Source organism: Dermacentor silvarum, chromosome 2 (assembly GCF_013339745.2).
Source record: "Dermacentor silvarum isolate Dsil-2018 chromosome 2, BIME_Dsil_1.4, whole genome shotgun sequence".
Classification (NCBI taxonomy): domain Eukaryota; kingdom Metazoa; phylum Arthropoda; class Arachnida; order Ixodida; family Ixodidae; genus Dermacentor; species Dermacentor silvarum.
In genome coordinates, this window is record NC_051155.1 from 49,459,805 (window position 1) to 49,485,340 (window position 25,536).

General features: G+C 45.8%; 2 protein-coding genes across 2 annotated transcripts in view; both read right to left on the reverse strand.

Moving 5' to 3' along the window:
- LOC119441463 (autophagy-related protein 9A-like) overlaps positions 1–25,536 on the reverse strand; it is a 174,978-nt gene that overhangs the window by 34,520 nt on the left and 114,922 nt on the right. The window contains exons 2-7 of the mRNA XM_037706078.2: positions 19,218–19,365; positions 15,340–15,383; positions 14,750–14,814; positions 12,136–12,282; positions 10,998–11,133; positions 2,337–2,439 (exon numbers count right to left, since the gene is read on the reverse strand). Of these exons, the coding sequence (XP_037562006.1) occupies positions 2,337–2,439; positions 10,998–11,133; positions 12,136–12,282; positions 14,750–14,814; positions 15,340–15,383; positions 19,218–19,326 (604 nt within the window). The 5' untranslated portion in view covers positions 19,327–19,365. The remainder of the gene's footprint in view (positions 1–2,336; positions 2,440–10,997; positions 11,134–12,135; positions 12,283–14,749; positions 14,815–15,339; positions 15,384–19,217; positions 19,366–25,536) is intronic.
- Positions 23,879–25,536, reverse strand: part of LOC119440923 (coiled-coil domain-containing protein 149-A) — a 22,520-nt gene continuing 20,862 nt past the window's right edge. The window contains exon 9 of the mRNA XM_037705728.2: positions 23,879–23,989. Within this exon, the coding sequence (XP_037561656.2) occupies positions 23,879–23,989 (111 nt within the window). The remainder of the gene's footprint in view (positions 23,990–25,536) is intronic.

Sequence of the window (25,536 nt, forward strand, 5' to 3'; positions counted from 1 at the left end):
TAACAAGCCACGGCTGTCGGTGTTCAAGAATGGCACTGGTATAGTAAAACCGCATTAACTCGCATTTCACGGGACCGCAAAAAATGTCCGAATTAATCGAATGTCACATTATCGCAGGGTATGAAGAAAATCATTAAAAAAAAAAAAGCGCTTCCAACATCAACACATTCAGATTTACTAAATGAATCAGCAGAATCCTGTTCCTATTCTGCACAAAGGCAGTGCGGAAGCTACAATTCTCATCACTGATTAAGGCTCGCAGCAGCGAAGGCCTCGCGACTTCTTTCACAGCACAGCCGCAGCGCGCGTCTTCATCTGATCATCTGATACCCCTTTTTCACTACCACACGCATTACCAGATTATATTTTTGTCAGGTTGCCACCCATCGCGAAGTAGACGGTTCTCTTCATCCTCGGCAGCTTTGGTGCGTGCCGAGTAAAAACAAAACTATTGTTTGCCGCAACCGCGGCCGCTGTCGACACGATCATGGACGGCAACCTTGCAGTTCTGAAGGCACGTGACCGATGCACACACTGAGTCAAAACGAAATTACAGTTTGGTGCAACGGCGGACAAAACTGCGGTCGCTATCTACGCTGTCATGGATGGAGACTACTCAGTTATGAAGGCATACGGCCATACAGTTTCTCACTATATTACCTAGAGGGAAAACTGGCGCTGCTGCGCTGTGGTATCCATGGGAATGCTGGTATATTGTGACTTCGGATTGGCATCGTTCATGGAGAGCCAGAACGCCTTGAAGATGCGCCTGGCTAGCAGTGTTCCGTCTGTCACAATGATTAATTTCCTGCTAAAACAGCACGTAAGAACTGATTTATCTTTATTATTACACAAAAACATGTTTTGTTTAATTTTGAGGACTTCACTATGAATGCACAATTATATGAAACGTAAAAAGTATCAGCTGGTCGCTAAAGTTGGAGGGCAGACGACAAGATTATCGCTCGCTTTGGAACAACTTGTCTGTTCTTGCTTTTCTTCGGTTGATTCTGCATTGTAGGTGAGTAAACTTTATTGAGAGATATAATATGGGTGGATGAAAGCCTTTTATGTAGATTTTACTTTAAGAAGGCATTATTTGTGTAGCCATATCCACGTTTTAGACGAAGCCTTGTTCAACACCAGCCAACACAAGCCTCACAGACACATATCCCGTCATTCCCATGAGGGCACGGCGCCCTTTAAGAAACTCGCATAGACGGTGGCACCAGTTTACCCTCTGGGTATTAAAGTGAGAAACTCTATGCATACGGCCTACACGCGTACTGAGTAAAAATGAAACTACCGTTTGCCGCAACCGCTGCGGACGAAATCGCGGCCGCTATTGACGCGATGAAGGATGGCGACTGCGCAGTCATGAAGGCACGTGGCCAACGCGGTGCTATGCGCAACGGTAAAAGGAAGAATAATTGGTTTAAAGGCACAAATAGGCACGAAGCATTCCGGCGTTGCTGTCATTCCAGTACACTTTTGTCGCACATTTGCGGCGCTTCGCCAGCCCAGCGCTATCAAGCACAGTTGGCACGGTCCATTCGTGTTTCGGAGGGTGGTGTGGCGTAGAGCTGTGGGCGCAGCCCATTCGTGTTTGGAGGGGTGGAAGGGCAATGGGTGAGAGGCGCGCAAGGCTAGCGATGTGGAGCATGGAAAACTGCATGCGGTGGCGTGCAACGGCTCAAAGTTATTTTTTCTTTTCAAGGGGTTGAGTTCCATTCCCTTTCGGCATGGACACCCGGTAGCCAGACTTCATCGTTAAAACCAATAATGGGGCATGGGGGCATTGTAGTAAGCAGGTTATTTCACCATAGAAAACATACAAAAGTTGACGGTGCAGCAGCTTCTCACTGTTATAACCGATATATTGTTAAAACAGGTACAAGTGGGCTCGACTGTACTGCCCAAATATTGCTGAAAGAATTGGGCACAAAAATAACTGCAAAAATAGACATCCTACGAGTTTTTCTTGCACAGTTGTTTTATTTTGCAGCGCCCACAACTACTGAAATAGTTTTAGACCGGAACGGCTAGGAAGTGGGTAGAAGTTTCTGGTCTCAAAGGGTTAAACTTGACACAATGCTGCTGAAATCAAAGAATGAGTCCAAATTCGTAAGCTTTACAGGAAACTAGAAAGAGTTGGAAGGTATGTGATTTTATGGCGCTTGAAGCTGGATGTGAAGAAGCAGTGCCCTCTTAAGATGCCACTGTGTCTATAACATAAGACTACTGTTCGAGAGCTTTCAAATGCCTGAAGTGGCACTTGGCAAGATCATGCAGAGGCACGCTTTTAAGACTCCACGAAAAATGCTGGGGGAACCCACCAAGCTCAGTCAGTTCCTGTTTGTGGATGCACATCTGCTGGTCCTTCTGCACTTCTAACACCCTCCGCTGCACCTCGTGCCATGTCATGTTGTCCAGGTCGCTCTGCATGGCAGGGTCACAATGGCAGCTTTTGTTACATGGCACAGAGGCTCCACAAATGGGGACAAGAAAAGGTAGAAACTGGAGCCACCGAAATACTTACTGACCCTCCAAAAACTTCCCTGGCCATCACACCCTGCCTGCAGCAACAATGGCAAGCTTTTTATGAACACTGGACTCTCGAGATTTTCAAAGCAATGGTCATCCATCAGAGCCGTTACGTATAAGCACATTTATAATGACGCTGGCTAGCCAGGAACTGCTTATCCGAATGCTTAAGGAGAAACGTCGCATTGACTTGTGAAATCTCGCCAGTAATTCAACAATTTTTGGTAATCATTCTTTTTGTACACAGTAGACAATCAGCTTTTTTTCGGAAAGGCTAGCCTGAGTGCTTGTGGTCCCTACTGCAAGCTCCCCCATATAAATGTGAAATAGCAACAAAAAATTTGGATGGCACGAAATTGTTCGTTCCAACTTTCTGAATAAAATCTGGAGGTACTGCATCTCAAGTATGGCGGTTACAAACAAAAGAACTAGCTGCATCTCTTGTAGCAGGGCAAGTATGCAGCTTTTCTGGTGCTGTCAAGGTGACAAGCAGGCGTAAGAATAAAGCAATTTATTGTGTTTATCAGGTGAGGTTTCCCCCCTCCCCCCTCAAATTCTTAGCCTCATATCCCCAGATGCTGGCACTGGCACTACCAGATGGTCCAAGAATGCCAGGGTGACAGTGTTTACACAGTATTGCTAATATGGTATGGTCACAATGAACACTGGAGTTCCTGCTCCTGTGCCTATATTTACATTCCATGATCTGAAGCACTACTCCAGCATTGCGCAGTGCCACTTCAATTAAATTTTCCACGAATAAACAATTAAATTCTTAGTTTTTACATGCAAAAACCATCATATAATTATGAGGCACGTCATAGTGGATAAATTTCGACTACTTGGGGTGTATATCATGCACCCAATGCATGATATACAGGTCGTTTTGCATTTCATCCCCATCGAAGTGAGGCCGGGATTTGATCCCGCGACCTCGGGCTTAGAGCAACGTCAAGCCACCACCACGGTGAGTGCTATACACGATGAGCTGGGCTTGCAGGTTCAGACTGTTATCGCTTACAGACTGTTCACATCTCTACTTTGACTCTAGTAGTTTCATTCCCAAGAAGCTTCTACTGATGCCTCAATTCTGTGCGAGAAAGCACGACCGTGCAGTTGTTTACAGTGACAGAAACGAATAAGTTATACAGTATAGACCACTTATAACATAACCGCTTATAGTGCAGAACCAGATATAATACGGTCTTTTCAGACTCCCGTTAATTTTCCCATAGCACGCTATGTATATGCGTATCGCTTATAGTGCAGTTGCGGGACACGAAATGTCGGTTACAGTGCGGCTGCCTGGAAGTTCAGCAGTCAACCTGTGGGGATGCGAGACTCTCGCACGTCCCCTGATGTTTTCCTCGCATAGCTCGCGCCTCCTGTAATCCGGCTTCTCCGTGTGGCTAAGCGCCGGAGGCAGTCGTAGTGGTTGCGGCGCATTGTGAGAGATGGCGCGAGTGTTGCGATGCTAACACCACCGCACGGCGGGGTGACTTGGGAGCGAAAGGTCAAAGGCGCTTTCTCTTCGGGTTGGGATCGGTGAGTGTTGCTGACATTCCGCGCGTGCGCCGATCCACGCTTCGCGAGACCGTCTCGCGAGGCTTGGAGCAGGACACTGGTATGGACGAACATGGATCATTTGAACTCGCCACCGTTCGCGTGACCGTACATGGGAACGACTAGGCGATGGTGTCATAGCATGGGGTGAACATATTCGCTCGCTATCCGGTCGTGGCGAGTCGGACTGCCCTGATTTGTCGCGCGCCCATGTGAATGTTCTATGCATAGTAATTCGGCTAGCTTGCATTAGTGTACGAAAGGTGCAATAAATGTCCTTTTGACTGTTTGCACTAGTGTGCTGTCGTTCCTTTGACCCAAGAGCACGTGTGAGACCCCACATTTGGCTGCCCAACGTTGACCTCTTGAGACATCGGACGATAATTTTGACAGTTTTGCTCGGTACGAGACAACCTTTGTTTGAACCGAAGCGTATTCCTAGCGTGGATTTTGATCGCTAGCGTCGGCGTTGTGCTTTCTTGAGGGAGGCGACGGTTGCTGTAGCGTGTTTGAACTTTTCAACATGCTAAGCCTTTTCGCGAGCGTTTTGAAGTGGGCGACCATGTGGGCGACGCGCATACAGAATTCCTCTCCCTTGCACTACTCTAGTGTTTGTCGAGTGCGTTGAGTGTAAGCAGCGTGAGCGGAGTCACCCCTGGTTTGCTGTCGCCTGCACATCGTCTGCGCTGCTGCCCCGGACTACGATTGAGCTACCCCAGGTGATGGAGATGCCTGTGGCCAGTTCAGCGCAGTGACTTCGGTGGCCACTGTGTCCGGCTCGCAACCCTCAGCGGCTGGGAAAAGAGCCGGCAGTCACCAACGGCTACAGCGGCTTTCGCCGGCAGGGTGCGTCGGCGCGAGCGACGCTTGCTTGTTCAGACTTCTGCGTCGCCGTTTCTGGAGTCCTGGGCTGGAATCGTGCCATCGAATCTACAGAGGTGGTGCTGTGACCAACGGACGCCAGCGGTGAACCCCAGAGACAATGTTGGCTCGCATGTTGTGGTTAACGTGTGGACATTTCCTCAACGCAGCCACTGTCGCATGTACTAACTTTTGTTCGCGACGTGCTCGTTGATAGACCTTGTGACATGTTTCGCCGGAGTATGTGTAGTGATTAAGGTTGGGGGATGTGGGAATGCGCGACTCTCACATGTCCCCTGATGTTGTTTTCCCCGCATAGCTCGCGTCTCCTCTAATCCGGCTCGTCCGGCTCTAATCCGGCTCGTCTCCTCTAAACACGGATCGTTTGAACTCGCCACCGTTCCCGTGACCGTACACGTGAACAACTAGGCGATGGTGTCATAGCATGGGGCGAATATATTTGCTCACTATCCGGTCGCGGTGAGTCGGACTGCCTTGATTTGTTGCGCGCCCATGTGAATGTTCTATGCATAGTAATTCGGCTAGCATGTATTAGTGTACGAAAGGAGCAATAAATGCCCTTGCGATTCTTTACACTACTGTGTTGGCGTTCCTTTGTCCCAAGAGCACATGTGAGACCCCACAAACCTAGACGGCAAACGCTCCCCTCAAGCCACAAATACCATATTTACTCGAACCTAACGCCCACTTTTTTCTGATAAGACAGGTCCAAAAATTGCGTGCGCGTTAGAATCGAGTACGACCCTAAATCTGCGTTACCATATAGCCGTCGTCATTTCAAAATGGCCCGCCTCGCACGCGCGTCGAGCCTAGCTACTCTCGAGCCTAGCTACTCTCGAGCCTAGCTACTCTCGAGCCTAGCTACTCTCGAGCCTAGCTACTCTCGAGCCTAGCTACTCTCGAGCCTAGCTACTCTCGAGCCTAGCTACTCTCGAGCCTAGCTACTCTCGAGCCTAGCTACTCTCGAGCCTAGCTACTCTCGAGCCTAGCTACTCTCGAGCCTAGCTACTCTCGAGCCTAGCTACTCTCGAGCCTAGCTACTCTCGAGCCTAGCTACTCTCGAGCCTAGCTACTCTCGAGCCTAGCTACTCTCGAGCCTAGCTACCGTAGTAGCTTCCTCCGTGCATGTGCTGCAGTACACGTTCTCTGCGTCTGCTCTATCAGCATGAAGTACCGAGTTCATCATGATGCCGCATTTGAAAGGAAAGTGACCATGTGTGCGGAGACGGGCGGAAATCGGGCTGCAACACAGGCGTTCGGAGAATCCGAAAGTTGTGTTTGGGACTGGCGTAAACAGAAGGAGAGGATTTTCGCCAGTAAAGCAACGTGTTTCCGTGGACCGCGGCAGGACTTTGCGACGATCCACTTCGGCGATACGATCGCCTTGGCCCTATCTTGAAAGCAATCTGCGACGGGGAAAGTCCGCCGCGCGCTGTGTTTTCGCGGCTTATAGGTCGCGTTGAAGCGAGAGGCATGATAGCATGAAGGTCAATTCGCTCGCCGCGCTTTGTCACTAGAGTGTTTTGACAGAGCGTTTCCGCGGTCAACGAGCGAGATGTGATCATGTTTGCTCGTGCGCACGTGACACCGTGCTTGTTAATTTATTTAGTAAGCGAATACGGAACCTAGAGCACGGTGACAGCGACGGCAGAAATGCACCTGGAGTGTCCATTATCGCAATAAAATAGTTGTTTTGGTTATAGTGGGGTACCGCTTATAGTGCGGATATTTGTGACTCCGGCGGCTTACGTTATAAGTAATAAGTAATGACTGAGAAAAGGAGGAAGTGGAGGGTTAAAACTGAATTGTGTGTTTTAACATCTTGAAAATGCACAGCAGGGCACTGTAGTAGAGGGCTCTGGATTAATTACGACCCCCTGGGGTTCCTAAACATGCACCTAAATCTAGGTACACAAGAGTTTTCGCATTACGCCCCCACAGAGATGCAGCTACCACGACTAGGAGATGAACCTGCAACCTTGCGCTCAGCAGCAAAATGCCATTGCCAATGAGCTACCGTGGTGTATAGAGTGCAGGCACCATATCTTGAAGAGCAATGTGGGTGAGTATTTATGGCGTTTTAGAAATGACGCACCCAAGTGTTTGCATACTCAAAGCCCCCCACCTGGCTTGTGTACAGTGTAAACCACTTATATAACGTAAGTTGCTAGAGTCACGAATATCCGCATTATAACCAAAACAACATTTTTCAAAGGCTGCACACGTGTAAAACATGCAGAAGAAGCAGCTGCGCATTCATTTGCATGCGCACAATGTAAAAAACATGCCGATTGCGAATAAGTTGCCGCCACTCATGTTGTTTGGGCTACCCGTACCTTAATTTTCGTTGTCAAGGTGGTTCCTCTGCTTATCAAGTGCTCTAGAGCCACAGCAATACATTCTGTTGACATGGCGCCAAATCGCAACTTTGGTCACCAACTCGTGACGAGGCGTGCTGGTTAGACCTAGCCGGCGGAGGTATCGGGCGGCATGCTGTCTCAAAAAGCTCACCCTAAATGTTTGCATTCATGGACTATTGCATAGGACTGGGCATGCAATCGCATGCACGGACTGAACTGACGGCGGCACGCACGAGGTGGAGTTTGATTTAGCGAGTGGTCAGCCAGCAACTACTGCGAATGCATATAACAAGTTTGTATCTGCTGGCAGAAACAGTGGGAACTCACGTATGGACAACAAATGCTCTGAACTGAATTTGCAGTACACAGCTTAAACAGACAGCTTCGTGGAGACAAGGTCACACACACAATATGTGCACTTCGCAACGACATGCATCGCAACAGGTGAAGATAAAACGCACCCGTGGTCTCGACAGTCGCGAAATTTTTTATGAACCCGCCCATGTCCAAAAAAAAAAAAATAATAATAATTGGCGACTGTATTTAGTTTCCACGCACAAACTGAAGATCCAAACAGAGCGACAATGCACGCATGTTTCGTGCAGAATGCGTGCGGCTGACAAGCGGCTAGAGCAAAGGTATCTCCGTCCCCTAGACAACCTCCAAGTGCCCACACAGCACGCATACATGCAACGGCAGCAGCCACAATTTTTTTGCTCCGTTCCTTTCTCGTTGGCCCTACGTCTCCTCCTCCGCATTGCCTTCATCACTTTCCCTTTGGCCGGCGCATCTTGTTGAGAAATGTGCTGGCTGCCTCTCTTATCTGCAGGATTGTCTGGCAGATCCGTACAGTAGAACCTCATAGATACGATCCTGTTTTGTACAGTTTCCTAGTGCCACTGTTCGCGATCGAGAATGCAATAAATGACCCAATACAGTTACGCTTTTTTCTTACTCATTATATATGTTGCGGAAAAACCCCCATCTTTCTTTTCTTCTTTCTGGGGCTTTGCGTGCCAAAACCAGTTCTGATTATGAGAGCTCCGGATTAATTTTGACCAGCTGGGGTTATTTAACGTGCACTACAACGCACGCACATGGGCGTTTTTGCATTTCGCCTCCACAGAAATGCGGCCGCCGGGGCCGGGATTCGATCCCGCGACCTCGTGCTCAGCAGCGCAACGCCTTAGCTGACTGAGCCACCCTGGCGGGTCCCCATCTTTCAGCACCAGCATTAAGTATATTGCTGAACTGCGACTGTATGATACATTATCCAGAGGCTAGATAAAGTGTAAAAAAAAATAAAATAAAATAAAGATTGCAAGCCAAGTGCGATTGATAGCAGTAGGTACGCACCATGGCAGCTTCCCCGCAGTACTTGCCCCTCTTTTCATGTGAAAATGCCACCACGCACTCCGTTTCCTATTCCGGTACCAACAAATCTCCGAGTATCACCTATCTTCGCCTATCTGTTTCGCAGCGTGTGGGTGTAGGAAGTGCACCAGACGCTTTTAATAGGGGATAACCAAAACACACGGCCGCACCCTGCTGCAGGCAGCACGAGGCGAGCATCAGTTTCACTCTGGCGGCATCATGGCATTGTATTTCGGTGTTGCCTTCTAGGTCAATTTTGTTTAGGCTTCCTATCACTATTTTAAAATAACAATGCGTGTCTCGCGATCGCTCGTGGGGCCCGAGCGAGCGAGCACATCTCGTTCCACGACTATTCTTGTCAAGTGAGCCTGCGAAAACTTCCCGCCAAAATGCTGCCCGAAGAAGCCACTGACCCAGGCCAAATTCGTGGAGCACAGCCGTATCACTACCGAAGCCACAAAATTTACACCGTGCATCTCGGGCCGCGGGCACCACCAGATCGGCAGGCATCGGCGTCTCGTGCTGCTACGTTTCATGCAACCCTTCACATTATGGCAGTTCAGTCTACTAAATCTTTTCTTGACTTCTGATCATGGTTTTCCTGGCTAGTACGTTTATTCTCGCGCTTTTTTCCAAAATGCATAAATGAGGTTCTATTGTATTTCGTCTTGTGTGGCTGCACTATAAGCTGTATGCATATACCGTAAAACCCCGGTGACACAATCACGGCTGGTACGAATTTCTGTGTAAAACGAATTCGTTGTATTCCCTGGCCGAAATACATCGCTCTTAATATGAAGAACATCAGCTGTTACGAACGCGTTGCTGCGCCGGCCGAGCCAGCGGAGCAACCGGCACAGAGGGATCTAGGCGGGATCCATAGTCACCAAGCAACCAGCTATGTCACGCGGCTACGCGATCTCTCATTGGTCCCCACGTCAAGCAGACCAGACCACATCACAGCCTAGCTAATGCTTTGACCAGCGAGAAAGAAGACAAGTCCTGCAGCAACGACGACTGCGGCAACAACCCCGACGGTCAAAACGCTCCCTACACTCAACGTGCTGAGGCATTCAGTGGCATGCAAAAACATTCGAGAGATCATGCGCGCGCACTTTTACGCTTTCAAGAAGGCGATCGTTGACGATTTGGACAAGAAGAAAACACACACGGATAGTAGAACCCCGTTGATATGCTTTTCAAGAGACCGCGAAAAAAAACAAAAATAATGTTGCAGTTTCGCCTGAAAGGCGAGGCAACCATTGTGATAGCAAATTAGTACAAAGTAAGGATAGTAGTTTTATCGGCTGTATAAACTTGTAAACATTCGCTTACTAACTAAATTAACAAGCACGATGTCATGCGTGCACATGTAAACACGAACCCATCTCGCTCGATGACCGCGGGAGTTCGTTGAGTAAAGAAGCGCGGCAGCAGTGGCTGTCTCTCGCTTCAACGCGAACTGAACGTCGAAAGCACAGCGCATACTAAGGTTCACTAAGCACTAGGCACACTTTGTCAACATCGCAGATCGTTTTGAAGATGAGGCCCGTGCGAGCGCGCACTTTGCGCACGTCGCAGATCGCTTTCAAGATACGGCCATGTGATACGGCGCCAGCGTGGCCACACCGTATCAGCAACGTGCCGGTCGCTTGTTGCAACGCACCGGTCACTTGTTGCAACGCACCGGTCACTTGTTGCAACGCACCGGTCACTTGTTGCAACGTACAAGCTGGCTGCACTGCTAAATTTACATGACCGCCACATTCAAAGCAACGCAAGAGGCAGGAAAATTACAGATTGGCGACGTATCAAGGGGAACTTAATACATGGAAGTAAATGTAGGATTTAGGTCGGGACCGCGAGAATGCAACGTAGCAGCTGGGAAAACGTAGCAGCGAGAAACGCATCAACGGAGTTCCACTATTAGGAATTTCTTCTGCTAAAAATAAATTCATTTTTTCTTGAATTTGTGTGAAAAAATTCATTTTTTCTTGATACGAATATTTCAAGGGACCCCGCGAGATTCGTATCACCGAGGTTCGACTGTTTATTGAGTTCTGTGGGAGGGTAAACGGGAGTAGTAAAAGAGCTCGTTACGTCCTGTCCTGCACAATAAGCAGTTACGCTGTACATGATTTGTGCTGTATATCTTTTTGCATTCTTAGTAATTTTCTCTGTACGCCAGTTTGCGTCCCCTAACTTTGGGTGCGCAATACCTAAAGCTCCCAAATGGCAATAAAGATGAGAGATGCGAGAGTGGGTGACACTCACTGCAGATATGTGTAGGGCGTGCACATAGAAGGCGCGTATCTCGATGAACTGGATGAGGTGACAGGCAACACGGATGGCTCTGAACAGCCAGTACACAGTCGCCACCACCAGGCTCAGCCATGTGAAGAACCCAAACCTGCATGAGCCAAGCAATAAAGGATTTTAAGGTTTTACAGCTGATGTCATACACAATTGGAGAAACTAGGAAAGTGGTTGTGAACGGCCAAGGAGGTTAAAAAAATATTGCTGGAGTGGAGATGACGTCTCAAAAGTGAAGCCAGACGGCTGCCATTTCACCATAGGCACGAAAAAATGTTAGCGAATAGCGGGCATTATACGAAGCGCTTTCTTCATACTCCGCGCTATTTAGGATGGTTAATTTTGCCGTACACATATTGTTAGATGTCCTTTCTGTCACTAGTTTGAGAAGAAAGCATAAACGTCTTGTCAAATTTTATGACACACTATGTTATCAATATGCAGCCAAAGTTAACATTTTAGCCAGAAACCACGAGCTGTTATTTTCCAATTAGGCTAACATTTACAATAACTGAGCAAAATGAAATGAGCTGTGAGCAGATTTCAGCTGTTGCGGTCCTCTCACAGGGTAGAAGTATGGTGGCTTCACCTGTGCCAGTAAGGAACTGCAGGAACTGCCACTCCCAACTTTTTTTCAAACCTCCTTGCGTACAGGCACTAAGTTCCAAGAATGAAAACATTGTCAAAGACAGACTTCAGTTGTTTCTCAAAGTAAAAGCATGCGATGCAGGAGCACAGCAGGTTTGTACAATGAAGCAAAGGAGTGCCAGACAGTGATCGTTTGGGTTAGGGGATATTAAACATTCCTGTTTTCAGAAGGCCTTTCATGGGCCTAGCTAGGCACTAAAAGTGTGAACACACATCAAGGACACAGAATGAGCAATCTTTGATGATCAGTTACATACTGTTTACTCATAAGAGGTTTTCCCATTTTATGCTTTTTATCTAAATGTATAAATGGTCCATGACAGTGCCTGTGCAACTTATCAAGCATTTATTAGTACACGTTAACACAGGCAGTAACTCGTGCCATGTTGTATTCACTCCATACAAATTCTTTTGCAAGATTAGTATTATAAATAAAATTAGAAAGCCAAACCTCGCAACACATTGGCCAGAGGGGATGACCACGTCGTTCATGGTGACCTTGGTGCCATTGTGGGGCGGTGGCTTATTCCGGAAGAGCACAGGATAGTCCACACAGTTGATGAGGAACGTCGAGAACACCACAACAAACACGAACTTCCTGCAATAGAATACAGAACACGAGAGGAACAATGATAACACATTTACAAAAGATGGAATGTGCAAAGCAGTGCGTTGAGCTCCGAGTGCCGTATCGTCAATTCTGCTGAGTGCCGCTAAAATTACGGGTCGTGTCTACCAATGAGGAACAAAAGCAGACTCCATGACTCGGATGAACGAGGTGGGCTGGCCTACTATGTGCCGTTTAATTTTGCTACTATCTTTCTCGTTCTTTATTAGCTGATGTAACTCTTTCCCTTTGCTGCAACAGACACAGCTGGTGAGATGGAGTACTTATCTAGTTGCATTTGCCCACCAAGCATTAAAAAGCATCAAGATAACAGTATTTATTTTGCAGTTGGCATCCAGTATATTTAGTTATACGGTTAAACCTGCTTATAACGAACCTCCATATAACGAATTCCTGGATATAACGAAGTTTTTCTATTCCCTGCCGTTACTCCATAGAAGCACATGTATTTCAGACCTCTACGTAACGAAGTGGCAGCGGGAGACCCCCTCGAAATAACGAATTTTCCCCGCCCACAACCTAGACATTTCACCCCAAATTTTGCCATTTTTGCACAAGCAGCAACCGGAAGCACCTCCTCTGCCGTGACGGAATGCGAAGCGGCGGCGGCGGGCTTGGCGCACTTGAATTCACGGCAACTGCGAGGCGAGAGCGAGCGCACATGTGCATACATACGAGAGGCGGGCCTGCATCCATCGACCCGGCGATCTTGCCACCCCGAGCGTGACCTTTTCCCCCTCCCTTCATTGAAACCTGATCCCGTCGCTTGCTGCAGCTGGCCTAGCCCGCCAAGCCGGCACTCTCCTTTTCCTGTTGATGTTGCCGAAGGAAAAACATTTTTTTTTTCTACGCGCTGGCAGCGCCACTCTTTGGTTACTGCGCAAGTCTCTGTGCTTCACTTCACTAACCTGACACTAGGTGACACTATACGATGCTACCACGCCATTGTGTCGCTCGCTCTTCGTTTCCGACACCTCGCGCTTGTGCGAAACGACATACGTCCACGCATCCAGCACCTGGTGTGACATTCCAAGGATGAGTGCTCCGACGAAAACAGAAAACGGGTGCGCGTTACAATCGAGGGGGCGTTAGAATCGAGTAAATACGGTAAGCGTTGTTTTTTAGAATTTTCGTGCCGAACCTGCATATAACGAAATCCTCTTTATAACAAAGTTTTTCGGAAATTTGTCAATTTCGTTATATCTAGGTTTAACTGTAGCTCTAACATTTGTTTATATTGTGCTACTATGCAGCCTCTGAATTAACGAATTTGGTGCCACTAGATAAAGCATGCCTTAATGGGGTCCAGAGTAACAAGACTTGAAAATGTGAGCCGGACTTTCAGCAGCGCTTTCTTATATCATAGTTAGGTAAGGCATTGGGTTATTTAGGTTTTTTTATGCAGCATTGAGGAGGGATCCTATTTCGCTTAAAAGGCAATTTTGGTGAGCATGGTGCACAGCGTCAGGATAAAATTAGCACAATCATGTCAGCAGCTATCATTTCTATTGCTTTTTTTCTAGTTTACGTCATTTTACTTCAATATTGTCATTTATCATCCCTGTGCACATGCTATACTGCATTAGACCTAATAATGTCTTCATTCTTAGATATATTCACTGCAAAGCTCTTTATGTCTTCAATGTTATATCATTATTGCAATGTGTCATTTAGGAAGAGAAATCTGTGATTGAGTGTTGTTTGTTGGCGCAATGGCCAAGTGTGGCCAAAGAGCGAAAAAAAAAAAAATCGTCATAATTCAGTTGTCACTATGAGATTGTGCTTTTCCAATTACCGTAATACTTGTGTTTATACGTTTTAGACTACTGTTTTCTACGATCTTGCATGTACTCAGTCTGGATGGCAATTAAAGCAAATGTAGGAAAGAGGGAGTGCAGGGATTGATGCGTTGAGGTGTAGCACTGCCTGCCACGTATCCTTGCAATGTCACTGCCCAAGATGTTTATCTTTATGTCCATTCCTGGTGTAACTGTAAAACATGATATCCACGTAAAAACATCAACAGCTGTCTTCCACGTGCCAGGGAGACCATTTCTGCCTCCTCCTGATGAAACTTGCACATGCGCCATGCAGACAAGTCAATAGCGCTATGCAGCATATGGCCATGAGGGCATGATAAAATGAAGTGCGCCAAACTTGTTCATTGTTGTGAACCTGTTCACAAAATGCTATAGATGTTTATTTTTCCAAACCAGAACTGAACTGGACAGAAATCCGAGTGTGTTGAACCCAAACCAAACAGGTATTTTTTTCGGTTCGACACCCTGCTTTAAACAATAAAAGCTAGTGCCCACACTACTAATTGTGTCGTCAGCATGTTGGTGAGACCAAGTGCAAATCAACATAGCATCTGGAACAGTCAAAGCACAAACACTTCCAAGTGCACAGAGAAAAATGGTTTGTGGCTCTCACTCACGCTAACTCCAAGATCTCGTGAAGCATCATACAGGTGAACCCATGGTTCTGATGGTACTGGTAGACGTGAAGGACATGGTCAAGGACACCATGAACATGCAATTGACCAAACATGTCTGATGCAGCATGATCTAAGTCTGCAAGCAGAAAGTGCTCAAAGTTTCATCTAACATCAATCCCTGGGAATCCTCAGAACAGTGCTGTACTTCAAGAGTTCCGAAATTACAGTTAACTCTCTCCAATTCAGGCATTCTGGGAGCACCAGTTATGTTCAGTGAAAACTAAATTTAATATGTGAGCAGATACGTATACGTCGGCAGAATAGAATTCCCTCACAAAATTTTGTTTAGGTCTACAGACTGTGGAACTGTAGGCACCCAGTAAATGTGGGGTGTCCCCTTCAGTGCAAGCGGCAATTTCCAAAACGCTGTGGCCAGCACTGTTCTCATAGCACGACCAACGCAGTGCGAGCTGGGATGAGGACGTGTTAATAAAAGTAAGTGACCATGTGGGCTCGAGCTCCTAGAGCACAAACGAATGCAGGCACTTTTGAACTAGCATCTGTAGGAAAAGCAAAACCAAGAAGGATATCCTTGTAAAGAAAGAATCCAAGTCCTCCACGTGGTTCCATCGCGCTGCAAATGGGAAAAGAAAGGGCTCATTACCCTGTGACAACATCAATATCCCACACAGTCAGCAACAGTGGACAGATAGATAGGCCAGCCAAAAGGGTAGAACAGTTCACCAAGCAGCAGAGCAACACTTCGGTAGCAACTAAAGCCCGTCCAACATTCGTGTTTTTATTGACCAATTTAATTAGTATCATTAACTAACCCTCCTCCTAAGTACTTCTCTCTCACCCACTTCCTCTCAGCTTCCGGTATAAAGGAAAAATATGTCACCTAAGATTCTGTTTCGGCGAGGAAGCTACTTCCGCACTGCAGTGTGAGCATGCGGCAGCAAGCAGTAGTGAAAATCAGATTTCAGAAATTTCAAAAATGGAAGTGGTGCAGGTGATGAACAGATCTGCGGCTGGCACTGCCTTGTAAAAAAGTGGCAGCAGCACATGGGTGGAGAGGCTTTAGCAACAACAGTGGCAAGCAGGATTGTTGAATGAATTGCACTGCTAAAGTTTGTCAGCTATTTACACATGTACCCTCATATGTTCCAAAGCAGTTGGCGGCGCGTGCACTTGCGAGTTTGAAAATCTACTACAGCATTCAAAGTGCATATAAAACTGATATAATGAGATTGACACACAATCACAAGTGAAAACATTGTTCATAAAGGATCAGATCAAGTACTGCATGCTTATTTTCTGCAAAAGCAACCTGTAACAGAAACAGGGTTCGCACAGTATATTGGAAGCAAAATTGAAGGATAATTCAAATTTCAAGGATGCCGAAGGCCAAATTTCAAGGAGGGGGAAACAAGCCTTGTTCGTGCATATACACTAAAAAATAGCGCAATCTCCTTCTTATCTGCAATTTCTTGCAGCTAAGCAGTTGCCAAGTTGGACACATGCTTCAAGCACTTCGGATGACTTTTCAGAGTTGCCTTTCCCATTGTAATGATGTCAATAGTCTTCTGGCATGACGGTTAGTAACAGTGGCGTACCAGGGATTAGTAGTAGTAGTAGTAGCAGCGTTCCTCCTCTCCCTGTACCCATTTGACCGGGTATGGGGAGAGTGGGGGAGGAGAAGGGGTGCAGCCCAATGCAATGCCCATTGGGCTGCACAACAAGGAAACGCAAAATGCCGATGGCCTTGGCTGTCCCGAAATTTCTAGCAGATATTTCGCTGAAGCATAATACCGAGCAAGAAAAGTTGAACAAGTTTTACATGCCCCTGGAGTACAAAAAACAACTTGACTTTTCCAATGAACCCTGCTGTCTGCGGGCTGCACCTATCCTGCTTCCTGTTGTTTCCTGTCGCCCCTGTCAAAGTGCAATTATCGAGTACAGACCCTGTCAAGCCTTTTGTGGCTTGACGGGGTCTGCATTTTGTGCATGCTATAAATGTACCATAATGCCGAAATAAAATAAAATAAAGGAACTTTTATTTGGGCCTATTAATATCTTTGGCCTTCATTTCGAGTTGAAACAAAGACCCAGAGCTGAATATAGCTTCGCAGCATGCTGAACAGCATTGCATATGTACACAGCAATCGAAAAGCCCCTGTATTGCAGCATTCTCTTGCAACCAGCAATTATATCCAAAGAAAAGTTTCCTTCTCACTAATCTATGCTATCCCCACACTGGTCTCAGTTTCTTTGCTGGATATTTTCATGGTACTATACTAGTGAATAAAGAAAAGGAGCAACACTACTTAAAATTTATATACTATGTGATGATTTGATGTATCAGCACTTGTCACTGCCATCTAACTAGTAATTCCTGTCACAGCCCCAATGGCATTTCTCATTGCTCACCCATCCCCACCCCCTGCACCAGTTGTGCCAAATGCCTATGTGGTAATTTCCTAACCTCGTGGGTGTACATCGTGTCCTTGCCTAGCATCAGTTATCTGTTCTTAGGCACGGCACACAATGCAGATTAGATAACCGATGTAAGAATGATGGAACGGATATGAAGGTAATGGAAACACAGTTGATGGCGGCACAAAGGGGGATGGAACAATGAGATTAGGAAATGTGCATGTGGGGGTGAGAGTGGTTAGGACAAGACAAGGGCACTCGCCAAGTGTTAGAGAGGCCTTGGTCTGCACACACCTTGGGCTCTTGATTGTCACCATGGATGATTCTTTGCAAGTGCTCAGTTACAATGAGATGCAACTGCATTACCAACACTGCACACAACTACCACAATACACCACAGTACTTAATTTAGCTCAATGTATTAAAAAAAAAAGGATATTCTGGGGTTTTACGTGCCAAAACCACGATTTGATTTTGAGGCAGACCGTAGAGCAAGACTCCAGATTAATTTTCACCACCTGAGGTTTTTTAACGTGCCCCCATCGAAATGCAGTCAGGATTTGACCTTACGCCCTCGGGCTTAGCAGCGCCACATCATAGCCACTAAGCCTAGGCTCTATGAAAGGTAGAATTGAGAATGCCAAGGAAAGCTACATTGTGATTAAAAGGAATGAGAGGGAGCGGGGGGGTCTTATTTTAGTGCATCTGCATTTCTTTTAGCTCTGACTACAGTAAAATCTTATCCTCTCCTAAGCACCTCCTCATACCCTGTGCCTTCACATGGAGCGGGGGGGGGGGGGGGGGGGGGGGTCTTATTTTAGTGCATCTGCATTTCTTTTAGCTCTGACTACAGTAAAATCTTATCCTCTCCTAAGCACCTCCTCATACCCTGTGCCTTCACATTAAGGCACTCTACATAAAGCAAGAGACGAGACGAAATGAGAAAGGACAGCAGTTTCTTTATCTGGCATTCCTTATTTTACATGCTGTTATATTTTCGGATCATGAATAATAGACAAATTTCCACTCTTAAGTTCATGGAAAGGTAAACCAGTTCCCCCCCCCCACACACACACCACTGAATTAGTGTCGTCTATTAAACATGGCAGCTCCATTGTCGATCTGCACCAAGGAGGAAATGAGGGCAGCGATTTGCTTTTTGTTTACGGAAGGTGTTAAGCCTGCGGAAATTATTCGTCAAATGCAAGCGCAGTATGGTGACAGTTGTTTATCGCGAAGCAAGATATACGAATGGATAGAGCGTTTCAAACAGGGAAGAACTTCTTCATGCGACGAGGAAAGATCGGGCAGGCCTTCAACGTCAACAATTGAGGACAATTTGAAAGTCGTGGGTATGGTGATGGAAAAAAAATGAATCACAGTGGACGAAATCACCAATACTTTACATATCAGTCATGGTTCAGCGTATTCCATCTTACACGACAGGCTAAATTTTCGGTAAGTCTGTGCAAGGTGGGTCCAGAAAGAATTGTCAGCGCAGCATAAGGCACAAAGGTTGGACATCTCTTGTAAACATTTGGCCAGTTATCGTCTTGAGGGAGATGGATTTTTACAACAAATTGTTACTGTAGATGAAATTTGGGTACATCATCATGAACTGGAAAGTAAGGCTGCGAGCATGCTTTGGAAACACTCATCATCACCAGAAGTTAAGCCACCAAAGAAATTTTCTTCCGACGGAATCAAAAAACTTGTGAAATGTTGGGCAAAGTGCGTTGAAGTGCAGGGAGGTTATGTAGAAAAATAATGTACATTTCAGTTTGCTATCATTAGAATAAATGTACTTTTCTTTAAAAGTCCCTCTACTTTTTGACTTCCCCTCATATAAGAAACGGTCAACGATTGTAAAACTGAGCCTCAATCCCCAGGTGCCAGTCGGTATGCCAAGCACAGCTGCGTTACCAGCACTCTCCACAGCCCCGGTGGCCAAGAGAAACTTGCCGAGAGTCTATTGTCCCCCGTAACAAAGACGCACATCAGTGCCTTTCAATGCTCCTTTCAGGTAACTCACTGCGGCTGCTGTCTGGCACGGTGTGGATGAGCAAGCTGCTCTCGTGCGCCCCTTCCGGCTCGGTGTCGTCCGACGGCAGTGCCCGGTAGGCCGTCTGTAGGCTGGCCATCTTGGCGCCACCAGGTGTAGCTGCAGGGGCACTGCCCGCCTGCCCGAAGATGAGAAAGAGAAGACAACCACTGCACTACCACAGTTTGACATCCTAACGCAAAACATGGGCTACCAGAAATGTCATGGTGAGGGGAGCTCCAGATTATTCTCAACCCTCCCACCAGCCGGTGTTCTTAACTCTTTCCCTACCATGGGGAAAATAAATGTGTTTTGTATGTTACGGCAGAAGTTTTTTTTCTGAAGGAACTGCTGCACTCAGTATTTATTGTAATACATAAACAGAAAGCAAAATGAATGCACTTTTCCTGCATAGAAGTTTTATTAGCGAGTTGTACGTCATAAAAAAGATATAAATTATTAAAATCAAGATCGTGCGATAAAATTGAACACAGTTTGTAAGAACATGCTTGTATCTAGTAAGAAAAAAATGTTATGAGAATTATGAGATCTACAGAATGTATTGCCATCTATTAGGCACTATCTGCAAAAAAAATCGAAATTTTTCATCGAACAGGTATTCCGCTGCAAACATTTAACTGCAAGCACTGCAGTTGGGCTGTGCCAGGCGGCAGTCGCCAATGTTCGGGGCTGGTTTGCGGCGCCATTGCTTTCAGACTTGAAGTCCGATGAAAAGTCAGCGTCCTCCGACTCGCTGCTATTCGTGTATCGATAAGATCAGCCGCAGAGACAGCGGAATCGCTGATATCTGCGATCTCCGAAGCACGCGCGCCGTTTCCGGAGCAGGACATTTTTGCGTTCTGCTTTGACGATCACGAAACTTCGGAGCGCGTTTAAAAATTACCGCCTCACGGGAAAAAAGCGAACTGCTTAGCAAACTAAAATATAGTTCTCCTCCTTCACGTCCGATAGTGCAGTATGTCTGTGAGCGGCACAGAAGGTCTCGAAAGCGGCGTTTCAAACCATCGTATAACCATGCCCAATGGGCACGGTACGAAAATACTTAATCCTGTAACTACAAAGTTAGCTTGCAAAAAAAAAAAGTTTGTTTTGTTCCAACAAATTACTGTACATTATATCTAGATTCAAAAATACATTACATGAGTAGTTTATTGGTTGTGTTCACCCAACATATTAATGAAAGACGTCTGCCCTGAAAAAGACTAAGCACAGCTGTAAGATTAGAACATAATTATAGGCACATAAGACAATGAAAGAAATTGAAGTTACTCAAGAATACCTTCAAGTGCCCAAACTCAAATGCATGGTACGAACTTAGTCGATGAACACGGCTCACTACAGGAAAGGAGGAGGAACAAACTTTTATTTAAACCAGCAGTTTAGTTGGCTGGGCCTAGGCCTCCCACGTGGGGACATCGAGGTCTTGCCTCTTCGCCGCCTCGCAGGCAAAAAAAAAAAAAAAGCAGAAGCTGTGGCATGGACAAATGTGGCTCGTCTTTTGCAATATTGGTACTAACAGCCAGGACGAGTACAGCTCGGTCTTGGTATCCAAAGGGTTAAATGTGAGCCCAAAGTTACGTGCACGAAGGTTTCTGCATCCCACCGTGGCCCGCAATTCGAACCGAGACCATGCTTAGAAGCATTTCGCAATTGTCCACCAAGCCATCACAGTGGGTTTCGAAGAGAAATTGGATGAAAACTGCAATGTTGGTAACATGAGTAAAAGCAATGATATTATGGTGGGACCTAAGTTTTCACATGACGTTTCCTTACTGTGCCCTTGAGGGGGCCCTATGCATTCATAGAAGGAAACCGGAAAAGGATGGGTACCTTGCAAAGCTAGCTGTCAGGTAGACGAATAACAGGTCTGCATTCCTTGCTTACCAATTCCAGAGAGATTTGTATGACATACTATGCAACACAACAGTGGTCAATATCAAACCAAATTATGGGGCTTAACATACCAAAACAACATGTGGGATATGAGGATGTCAAAGTGGGGAGCGGGCTTCAGATCATCTTGAGCTGCCTGCAGTTGTTTAATGTGCATCTAAATCCAAGTACAATAGAATTTTTGCCTTCTGCCCGCACCAGGATGTGGCCAGGCACCAAACCCATGATTGTGTGATCAGCAGCATAATGTCATGGCCAACACTGTAGTGGTAAAGTAAATGGTTAGTGTATACAAGTATTGAAAGAGGCTGAACTGTTTCCATCTCAGGGCTGGTTGAACAATGTCTCACTATGACATTACAATCCCCTTCAAAAGGGAATTGTAGAATGTCTAGGTTGCAAAAAACTAAATGCCTCATTAATCTTTTTCCAAAAGAACTCAAAACCATTCCGCATCAGCAAGGGTTGCACGAAACCAAGTTTCGCTTGCCTGAATGGAGGATTTTGTGCAGAACACCATTGAAACATTTTTCCATTGGAATACATTTTTTTTTTTTGTTACATACGGCAATGAAAAAAGAGAGATAGAGATAGATGGCTATGAACTTGGGAGCTTATAAGCATTTTACTGAGACCATGCTACTGCAATTTAACAGTAATGCTGTCTTGTGTGAAAACCAAGCAACAATATAGAGCAATGTATATAAATAAAGCAATGGTAAGTACATAACCTTCTAGTAAAGTTACTAGAGCAAGAACACAAGTTACTGTGCATCAGTTTGTCGTCTCTTTATATGTCTTCGCTAGTCTTCGATGTCTTCGCTAAAATGTCTTCGCTGCTGTCTGACAGCCAAGTAAAGCGGGCATGTAAGGAGTACTTAATAATAATAATAATAATAATAATAATAATAATAATAATAGTGAAATGAGGTTTATTGATACAGGCGTAGATGTAGATCCTTCGGATATACTGACACAGAACGGGCGGCTAAACAGTTACGTCGGCAGCGTTCTTAGCGGTAACTTCGGCGTCGTCTTTTGCGGAGCAATCGCGATGCTGCTGGTGGTGTGCATCATCTGCAGAGCATGTTGAATGTCTTCTGCATCACAATCACCCCCAGGAGAAAAAGCAGCCATCCCGGCGGCTCAAACAGTAGTGATCACGAGCGGCTCACGGTAAAGCTTAAGGCGATCGACGTGAACAATGTCGCGTCCGCGACAACAGAGGTCAGAGGGGGGTGTCAGTGGTTCAATTAGGTAATTCACCACAGACGTGCGCATAACAATGCGATAAGGTCCATTGAAGCGGGGAAGAAGTTTTAAGAGAGGCCAGCAGCATGCGCAGGTACTGACAGCCAGACGAGGTTGCCGGGAGAGAAGACAGGTTGCTCACAGTGAGCGTCATGGAGCCTTTTCTGGCGCTGTTGCTCAGCGGTGGTGAAGTGGCGCGCTAACTTGCGATACTCCTCGGCATGACGTGCCGAGGAGTGTTATAATATAGAATATTATAATGTATGTGTTATAATATTAGAATATTAATAACAATATTATTAACAATAATAATAAAGAAAAGTGCCAGGAGCAAGCATACCTGGATCATTTTTGTAAATGCTGTTACAGAGTCATTTACTCCGAAAGTGAGTATCCAAGAATGAGCTGTGCCTGGAGGGCAATTTGCATATGCTAAACGTAGTTTGATTCAATACAAACATGTTCACGTATTATTACAGAACTTATATCACCAATACTTGAATCACAGCAACAAATTTCATATCAATGTACCAGAAACTTGGTCACAAGTCTGAATTTGCTTTTTTCTCACTTCCATGTGCATAGCTAAGGTTTTGTGCATATCTAATGATGCGCAGCCTCTACACTGGCTTTGCAAGTTTCAGCGCCATCAAATGTGAGCAGAAAAACAGGAGTCTTACTGGGGCTCTTAGCAGTAATAGTGCAAGAACATTAAATAAAGAGTACTACCACTGTAATTGCTATCAGGAAAAAAAGCAACAATGACTTTTTTTTTGTGCTATGCTACCAAATGCAATAATGGCACAAGTATCCGGATTTGCTACGCAACCTGGGCCACAAAAAACTGACAATTATATCTGCCGCAGTGTCCTGAACCAGTTCAATTGTATTCTTTTCTTGTCAATGTTTAAGTGTATCCCCAAGTTGGATAGAGCAACATATGATTAGAAGTAAACTGAATAAAGCAAAAATGAATCCTAGTAAATAAAGCTCCGCACTTGATAGACTGAAAGATGGTTACGTCAACTGCACACATATGGAGAAATGAAGAATAAAAAAATTAAAGTAAAACTAAAATAAACGCTGAAGAATGTAAAACGTTCCTAAACGAGAAACAAAAATTTGCTTGCTTCAGACACAAACTCTACAGGGACACTAAAAACACACATTGTTAAGCTAATGCATGGCCATGCTCGAACGCAGCAGCGCACAGCATTGAACATAAATTGAACCCCACAATTGAACGATAAAGAATGCAGTCGTCCGCAAAAATGCGCACGTGTGAGGAAATGTTATTCGGTAAGTCGTTAATGTATATTAGAAATAGTAAAGGTCCAAGAACGCTGCCTGGTTGCTACACTAGCTAAGGTGTCTGGAGGAGGCTTGCTTCCATGGGGAAATCGTGGCCTTGGTGGGAGGCGCAGGCTGGAGAAAGACGCACGCCCGCCACAGCATCCTATCGTAGTGCCCTACTGGCACCAGGTTTCTCACCACCTCAAGAAGGGTGGCGACAGGTGCGGGGTACGTGTTGCGTTTTCAGCCCCGGAAAAGCTGGGGCGAATGTGTCGCTTATTGAACGAATCGAAGAAGAAGCCAGCCTGCAAAATAAAGCACACCAAAGCCCTCATTGAATGTGAGGTTGGTGTGGTATATAGCATTCCCCTCGCCTGTGGGAAACGCTATATTGGCCAAACCGGGCACTGTCTTAATGAACGCTTGCTAGAGCATCGCAGGAATGCTACTTCACTAAGTGGCACTGGTCATTTAGCCGGCCACATTCGCTGTTGCTCGCATAAGTCAGCATGCAAGGCATTTTTTGAACAAACATGTGTGTTGCGCAAATTTAGCACTCAGAAAAACCGTGAAATTTTTCAAGCTCTTTGTATACCTAATGGAAAAGATTACTGCGTCAGTGCTCATTCTGTTGTGCTCGGGAAAAGAGAACTTGATTATCTCAGGGCAAACGTGGGCGTCGCATCAGCTAGGTAAGGCGGGAGATGTGGAAGATTGTACATGAGTGATGTGAAAAATGCTTGTTCTTTCATTTGGGTATCGACACCTCTGATGATTGTGGCCTGGACCAAGGAGATATCCTTGGGCGGGCCGGTGCACTAGCAGCGCCCCCCCCCCCCCCCCCCCCTACTCCTGTGTACATAAAGCCCTGTTTTTCATGAATAAAATTCAGTTGGAAGTCCGGCGTTCGTGTTGTCTTTCTCCTCTCATCCATGTTTAACAGTGCGCTGGAACAATGTTTCATAATGCTTCTGTAATTACATACTATGTTATGAAGCGGTGTTTGTTAAAAGCAGAAAGGAGCATTAGGAGCAAACAAGTAGTTTCTTCACATGCGCAGGGCTCTTCAGAGAATTCGAATAATTGCTGTACAGCTTGTAAAATATGCCTACCTAACTGACTGTCGCCTGTTCCATCGCACAAGTTTCCATGTTTGATGTCTATACTTTGTCCGTGGGGATAAAAGTTTACCCCACTCTTACTCCATTGTATGTTTATTTGGGTACAGTTGACGTATTGCAATATTCAAAAAGAATTTGAAAAATATTCCCATTTACAAATAGTGACTATTTTATTCATTATTCAAAAGTTTCGAATATTCGCACATCCCTGGAAGAAACCTTTATGAATAAAGTATGAATTCTGATGTAACCTGGCCTCTAGTTACTGTGCGAGATACCACAGAAAGGGTACCCCAGTTTCTCGATCATCATCATCAGCAGCCTATTATGTCCATTGCAGTACGAAGGACTCTCCCAGCGATCTCAAATTACCCCTGTCTTGCACTGGCCAATTCCAACCCTTGCGCCTGCAAATTTTCAAACTTCATCACCCCACCTAATTTTCTGCAGTCCTCAATTGCGCTTCCCTTCCCTTGACACCCATTCCGCAACTAATGGTCCACCGGTTATCTACTTTATTCATTACGTGGTTTTAACAGCTTAATCTTATTCTTGAAATGTCATTTAGAATACTGGCTATACCTATATCCTCTCTTCCCGTCTCCTAACGTTAAGCGTAACATTTTTCGTTCCGTCTCTCTTTTGCACAGTCCTTAACTCCTTCTCGAGCTTCTTAGTTCACCTCCAAATTTCTGCCCCATATGTTACCATTGGTAGAATGCAATGATTGT